This window comes from Zerene cesonia, chromosome 29 (assembly GCF_012273895.1).
Source record: "Zerene cesonia ecotype Mississippi chromosome 29, Zerene_cesonia_1.1, whole genome shotgun sequence".
Taxonomy (NCBI): domain Eukaryota; kingdom Metazoa; phylum Arthropoda; class Insecta; order Lepidoptera; family Pieridae; genus Zerene; species Zerene cesonia.
Genome location: NC_052130.1, coordinates 5,925 through 14,126, shown reverse-complemented (window position 1 = coordinate 14,126; position 8,202 = coordinate 5,925). Strand labels below are relative to the sequence as shown.

General features: G+C 43.5%; 1 protein-coding gene across 1 annotated transcript in view; it reads left to right on the top strand.

Moving 5' to 3' along the window:
- The first annotated feature begins 5,061 nt into the window (after nucleotides 1-5,061).
- The window catches only part of LOC119837864 (protein fem-1 homolog CG6966), a 5,340-nt gene continuing 2,199 nt past the window's right edge, over nucleotides 5,062-8,202 (top strand). Inside the window, exons 1-3 of the mRNA XM_038363644.1 lie at nucleotides 5,062-5,570; nucleotides 6,912-7,131; nucleotides 7,645-8,176. Of these exons, the coding sequence (XP_038219572.1) occupies nucleotides 5,416-5,570; nucleotides 6,912-7,131; nucleotides 7,645-8,176 (907 nt within the window). The 5' untranslated portion in view covers nucleotides 5,062-5,415. The remainder of the gene's footprint in view (nucleotides 5,571-6,911; nucleotides 7,132-7,644; nucleotides 8,177-8,202) is intronic.

Sequence of the window (8,202 nt, the reverse complement as noted above, 5' to 3'; positions counted from 1 at the left end):
CGCCCGCTCCGCCCCCGCCGCCCGCTCCGCCCCCGCCGCGCCCGCCGCGCCCCCGCCCGGCCAGCGCGCGCGCCCCGCCAGCTGCAGCGCGGCCAGCCGCTCGCCCGCCGACAGGCCGCGCCACGCGCCGCTCAGCCGCGCGCACACGTGCTGCACCGACGACTCGTCCTCGTCTGCAGCCTGATCGACAGTCAACAGTTTCGCTGTAGCGCTGTGCGCGCCGAGAGTCTCCCGGTGTTTCAAAGCTAGCTTTACAAATATGTTTCGGCTCTTAATACTATAAAAGCTACAAAATATTATACTGAGTGACTAACTCGGCCTGTAAATTTTTATGAGCCACAATACGAATGTATATTTCATGACATACACAAAGGCACAGAACACATATAGGCACAAAGCCTGCTACATGTGGGATCACTCACCTGGTGTGCGGACGGCGGGGACGGCGGGGGCGGCGGGGCGAGCAGGCGCAGCGCGGCGGCGCGCGCGCGGGCGGAGAGCGCGTGCGGCGCGGCCGCGTCCGCCGCCCGCACCAGCGCGCCGGCGCAGCGCAGCGCCGCGCCCGCCGCGCACACCGCGCCCGCCACCTGCTCCACCTGACATACACCATGTCATTTTAGAATTATAACATTGTATTATAATTCGTGTTGATATACTGTGAGCTACATTTAACGCAGTAAAACACTTATAAACTTATTAGTTTCTACAATACACCTGTTATAAAAATAAGAATCTCGAATCTAATAATTCATCTAAAAATGTTTTCAAAACCATCGAGTTTGATTTCAAATAATTCTTGTTTTTGACAAACAACTAAACAACCTTTGAATTGTCAGAACTAGACATAATTAAAATAGAACCACATGGAAGCCACCAGATTACAAATATAAAAAAAGGATCACATAAATAGGTTCATCCTTAAAAAATGAGGTATGAGCACAGATAACATAATACTATACTATCTGAGGTAACAAAGCAAATACTTTGAATTGATAACTTTCTCCTTTTACTGAAGTTGGTTGATAAATCATTTTAAACAGTGATTAGGAATATATGATTGTATTATGTTTCATAGGAGTTTATCAATCAGTTTAAAAAAGATGGCAGATCTTGTTTTTTTAATTTAAATTGTAATTTACTTTACTTTATTTTCTGCAATAATTGTACACATTCTAATTTTTGTGCAACCTTTACACAAAACCAAAGTGAATAGTAATAAGCCCAACAAGATTGTTATTATATGTTATGTAAATTCAATTTTAATAAATAAATATTAATATAATAATTAAAATAAAATATGCCCCTAAGTTCAAACCCTAGAAACATACAATTCATAAAAAATTACATGCTTTTAGTAATGGGCAAACAAAGACAGGAAGAATAACCCAATAAATAATATGTTGAAATAATTTATATGTAGATTGCACCTGATGTGGTGTGGCTAGAGCAAGCATTGCCTGCAGCAACCTTCTCAAGCCCGGTACCCGAGGAGACCTCCACATGCTTGCCGCCCACAGCCAGCTAGTCATGACCACAATCTCAACATCACTTCTTTGTTTATTACATTCCAGCATGTCCACCAGTATACACTCTATGGTTTCTGCTATCTGCAATGCCCATGGATTAAAAATTTTTTAATATCACATGTCACTTACTCCTCTAAGTTGAAATATTACTCTTACATGTTTTAAAATATTTCAATTAATATATTATGACATGTACTCACTTCATTGGTAGCTATTCTAATCAAGTCCTCATTGCTAGTCTGTAATATCTCAAGATAGGATGGAAGGAATTCTGTATTATATGTAGCGAGGTTGGTAGCTAGTAAATAGACTAAATCTGCAGCGGTGGGTGGCAAGTCGGTGGGCCATGAGACGACACTGAGCGCGTCCACCGCCGCCGCGAGTGAGCCTTCGCTCTCCGAGCTGCTCGATTCGGTGCTGGTGAGTCTGACGAATTGCTTCTCATACTGCGATCGCAGCTGGCGGAGCTCTGCCTCACATTCTTCTTCGCGTGCGCGTTGTGATGCCAGCACATCTGCCGTTGGCATGCTGAAGTCGTTCTGCAATATATTACGGTATTGGTCATATAGTAATCGACTCATTATATTACTAGATAGATAAAAATTTACAAGTGCATACTGAATCACGGCACGAACTATTGACTAAGATTTGGGGTAGTTCATCATCATAATCATCATCAGACATAACTAGAGATTTATATGATAATTCAAATCATAAATTATAACAGCCACTCAATTAACCATAATACGTATTATGTACTCGAACGTCAATATTTCAAAATATTGTGGGTAAAAGGTTTTTAAAATCTTTCATTCAAAATATTACTTTCGCGCAATAAGTTGTCACTCAAAAGTCAAAAGTCAAAACAAAAAAGCGTTGCAGACAACAGAATAAAAACCGGTGTTTGCAGTGCTGCCAACTATCAAATTTCAAATCATCAATTTTATAAAGCAGCAGAAAATGCACACCAGATATTCACTTTGGGGGGCAATGTTGCTCGCGTCCGTAGGACTTACCATCATGTCCATCGAAGACCCACCCTACACGTGTCCCCCAGGTGGTGCCAAATGAGCAAACGCCGAGTTTCGGGCGGCGGAAATTAACCTGAATTAGCGAGCCTAACCAGCTTGTATCTGTTGATGGTAGGAAATGACCTCAACAACCCGGTCTTTATGGTCATGTTTCATGAGACTGGGGGCCTGGGCTTCATCACCTGGACTGCGAGAAAGAAAATCTCTTTAAAATAATTACCCTAATCCTAAGGTGAGGACTGTGCCGAAAGGATGAATGGCTGGAGGGACTCGAGTTCTTAGCACCAACCTCGATGTGACAGGCTGACATCGTCACCCTGTAAGCGACCGTATAAGCCGACCCAACTCGTGGGAACAAATATGAACGAATCTAACTAAAAAACTTCAACCAAAATTAATCCAAAAACACTCACTCAATACGGGTAAGGGTGATGTTTCGCTTTGGAAAGCTATCAAAACCAACAAAAGGCCACAAGAACACTCAAATTCTCAAATTCATGGGCGCGAACCGACGCTGAAAAAGCAGAAGTATTTGCAAATCATCTGGAGAATGTCTTCAAGCCGAATGATGGTAGCGATGAACCCGACGTGAACAATATACTCTGTCACGATCTTCAGCTCTGCTTACCACTTATACCCACTTCACCAAAAGAAATCGCTTGTGAAATAAGACAACTGGATTCCACTAAGGCCCCTGGTTTTGACTTAATCACGCCAAAAATTTTAAAAAATCTACCTCGTACGTAACGTACCTCGTAACGTAAGTGTATTACATTCCTAGCCGCTTTATTCAATGCAATTCTTAGACTATCATCTATCATATAGGTCACTTTCCCAAGATACGGAAAATTTCAGAAATTATCATGATCTGGAAAATTTCCCCACGAGGCTGCTTCGTACCGTCCAATTAGTCTAACACCGATTCTCTCAAAATTATGGGAGAAGATCTTTGTAGTTCGCTTGAAACAACATATGGACAACTGCGAACTTATTCCCGGTCATTAATTTGGATTTCGTAAACATCACTCGACCACAGAGCAAATTCACCGAGTTCATCGAGAGATAAGAAGCTGCTTTGAAAAGAACCAATACTGCTCTGCAGCATTTCTCGATATCCAACAAGCGACCGCGAGCGATTTGACAGAGTATGTCACAAGGGATTAATGTGTAAAGTGAAACAACATCTTCCACACTCACTTTATCTCATCATCCAGTCCTACCTCGAAGGAAGGCTTTTTCGAGTGAAACAAAAAGAGGACAGATCTTCGCTCCGTCAAATAAATGCAGGCGTTCCGCAGGGCTCAGTCCTCGGCCTGGTTCTCATATTTACTGCAGACTTACCTGTAGCTAGAGACGTCGCTGTTGCAACATACGCAGACGATGTAGCGTATCTCGCTAGAGATGACCTCCAAACAGAGGCTAGAAACAAACTCCAACGCCTTCTCGATAAGACCTACGCATGGATGAGGAAGTGGCGAATTCGTGCAAGCCCACAGAAATCGACCCACATTACGTTTACTCTAAGAAGAGGAAACTACCCTCCAGTAAATTTGACGATGATATGCTACCTGGTAGTGAATATATTAAGTACTTGGGCTTTTGGTGGGACCGGAGACTCACCTGGGCTCTCCATATAAAGAAGAAACGAGACTAAATAAATTATATATTTCGTAACCTATCCTGGCTTATGAGCAGAAATTCAGTCGTATTCGTCGATAATAAGCTCCTAATTTACAACACAGTTTTAAAACCCATCTGGACCTATTGTGTTCTCCTATGGGGAACCGCCAGTAATAGCAACATAATGTGCATTCAACGTATCCAGTATCACATCCTGCGTACTATCACAAGAGCCCCCAGGTTTTCCAAAAATGTGGAGATTCATCAATATTTAAATGTTCCGACTGTACAAGAAGAAATAGAGAAATATAAAAAGAAATACGCTGATCGCCCGTCATGTAACCCGATTGGGGTTACATGACAGGCGATGCCTTACCCTTGCCTACGAACTCATAAACCCTTCCTGTACGGCAAAAGGCTGAAAAGGAAGGATGTATTCTAAGAGGCAGACGAGGCACAGGTCTCGTCGCCTACATAATTGAAATCCTAAATCACCTCATCTGCTTATAGTCTGGCGACTGATTGCAGGTCTTGAAAAAAAAAACAAAAGAAATCACTTTAATCATAAACGTTATCCATTTTCGTAAGTAAATCGTCATGAATTGACACTCTTTCCCTGTAAATTGTAGAACAATGACAGAACGGATACATATAGATATTGTATGGTAATTTAACATTTATATGTATTTCCTATTACACTTAACATGTAAAATGAAAGAGCGACAAACACACATACATCCTTACAAACGTTCGCATTTATTATACTAATATAATTTAAATTACTACTAATAGTAAGGACATGTCTAGCGTGTCTGAATAAATTGTAACTGTCTTTATAAACAAGTCACCTGTCAATTCACAAATGTCAATTGTCATTATCGGATTGTTATTTGATGCGAGTACTTGAGTTGCTACTACTTATTGTTTATGTATTTTAATGTGCAGAATATGATCAAAGACGAATAATTGTTTATAGTGGAAATGATATATTTGTCTCGTTGCTTGAATAGAGCACAACGCAAATAAAAGTTATTACGTAGTTAAGATATCATAAATAGATTAATTGGATCTCTTGTTCGATACTGCATTTCTGCACACTTAAATATAAATATTGATACGATGTGCAGCGCATGAGCGAATTCATTCTGTAGTCGTCCTAGACTGAGAACCTGTTTTCTTTGTTTTTAGTTATGGTTTTGTAAAAAGTAGAAGTGGAATAAAACGTCGGGCAAAGGTGGATGTGCGGCGACAAGATGTGGGAAGACGAGATAGGCGATAAAAGCGGGGTCGACTCGCCGCAGTATGACTTGGTGTTCAACGAGCTCATGCAGGAGTGCAAGCACAGCGCGCCGGGCGCACGGCTCTCCGCAAAAGTGCGAACCACGCTCGAGAGGTGAGCTTTGAGCACCGTCAACTCTTAATTAATACCCACTATCTCTTTGTCATTTTTATGAACAAAACATTTCTCATCTGTTCTATTGAGACATAATATTAGATAAATGATCCTTATATAAAATTTAAACTATTGACACACAATTCCCAATTATCACTTTGTTTATCTGTTTCTGTAAAAACTCACTGGGTACTCATTTCTCTGTCAATTGAACATAAGAATTTTTTTATGCCATAGTCGGCAATGGAGCTGGTGGGTTGCTTGATCATAGCGTTACCACCGCCCACGAACATTTGGATAGGCGTCATTTCAATTGCAGACCTTTCACCTATACAAATATATTGCCGTCTTTAATTGGGAAGGGATTAGGATAGAATTGAAAAGAGGAATAAAGGAAAGGACTGAGAAGGGTAAAGAAAAGGATATGGGCCTCCGGCTCCCCCACTCACCATATGAAACACAATAGCATGCTATTATTTCACGCCGGTTTTCTGTGGGGGTGTGGTACTTCCCCTGTTCGAGCTGGCCCAATTCGTGCCCAAGTATGCTTGACTCCTACAGTGAAAATTCGGAAAAGATATTCGAGATAAGAGTATACCTGCCTTGACTTTGTTCCAAATCTTAATTTAGCACCTTGTCATTGTTACTCAAAATGTTCTTGCTTGTATAGATTTGAATGTCATAGTCTATGTTGTCCTGATATGAAAAACTGCTCTGCTGTCTGCATTAAAAAAGACTGTATTGCCAGCAATGGATGTATCTTATAGTAGATTAAAATAACAAATTCTCCACCAAAACTGCTTTTTACATGATATTCAGTAGGGGGATTAATTCATTCTTATATTGTCTAGCTGTGCCACGCGGTTTCATCCGTAAGTTCGTATCCCATAGGAATATTGGGATAAAAAGCCTATATGTTATTCCAGTTTTCCCGCTATCTAAGTACCAAATTTCATGGCAATTGGTTTAGTAGCTTTTGTGTGAAAGAGCAACAAACACACACATCCTTACAAACTTTCACCATTATAATATTAGTAGGAAAGTACAATAGTAGGATATCCTTTTATAATATTAGTCGTATTAGTAGGATTGGTAGGATAGGATAGGATAGGAAGTAGGATAGTAGGAGGGTTGATGTTCAAATTCAAATATGTAATTCTTATTCATCTTAGTAAAAAATAGTGTAATGTATGTGTATTATGGTATACAAACCAAATTAAACATGTTATGTAAATATTTTTGTTATAACAAACATAAATATGAGGGTTGATATTGTATAAGGTATATTCAAATGTAAGGATAACGATTTCTTTTACTTTCATGTGTTTTATTTGTTTGCAGACTGCGGCCGGAGGAGCGGCGCGCGCTGGTGAGCCGCACGCGCGACGGGTGCGCGCCGCTGTTCGTGGCGTGCCGGCGCGGCAACGCCGAGCTGGTGGAGTACCTGGTGCACGTGTGCGCCGCCGACCTGGAGCAGCGCGGCGTGTACGAGGTGCCCGACGACCGCTCCTCGCACTCCGTCACGCCGCTCTGGTGCGCCGCCGTCGCCGGCCGCCTCGAGGTTCCTCTATATTATTGTACATTGTGCTCACGCAGAGCAGTCATTGCATCTTCAGTCTTTTCGTTTGAAGTTAAATAGGAAAAGGTGGTTGTATTTAAGAGTGTTTTTTCTAAACCATTATTCGGTACAACACCAATTAAGAGGAAAAATGATTCTACAAATAAATTATAACATGTGAAAAACTTTTGTAGAGGTTAGTAGTGGAAGAATTTTCGATAGAATTAGGCTATCGTGAGGGCCTATTGAGAGGCCATTTGAGAGAGCCGAGTCTTAATTGAGGAAAAACTGTTACATAATTATAAAGAAAAGAAGATAAATAATAATAAAAAAAGTTATTACAGTAAGTATTTTTAAAGTTTTCTATTACACGAAATAATAAAATTATTTTACAAGCTTCGTGTAATTTGCGTCGACCTATCGTGAACTCTACAAACTGGTAGCGAGTTTGCGCGTTCTGAATTATCGTTCTGAAAGTGATTCCCTGAATGAAACGCGCGCCGCGTGCGGGCGCAGGTGCTGCGCGTGCTGGCGGACGCGGGCGCCGACCTGAACGCCGGCTCGGACTCGGGCTCCACGCCGGTGCGCTCGGCCTGCTTCATGACGCACATCGACGTGGTGGAGTTCCTGGTGGCGCGCGGCGCCGACATCCACCGGCCCAACCACAACGGCGGCACGTGCCTCATCAACTCGGTGCAGTCGGCGCGCCTGTGCGCGCTGCTGCTGGCGCGCGGCGCCGCCGTGGACGCGCGCGACATGCAGCACAAGACGGCGCTGCACTACGCCATCCAGGAGCACCGCCTGGAGACGGCCGCGCTGCTGCTGCGCCACGGCGCCTCGCCGCACGTGGCCTCGCGCGCGGGCGACGACGCGCTGCGCACGGCCTGCCTCAAGGGCGCCGAGCCCATCGTGGCGCTGCTGCTGGGCGCGGCGCCCTACAGCGCGTCGCGCCGCGCCGACGCCTACGAGCTGCTCGGCGCCACGCAGCTCGACGAGTTCAACGACGTCGCCGCCGCGCTGGCCTCCTGGCGCAAGGCCACCGGTGAGCGCCCCGCGCCCCGCGCCCCGCGCCCC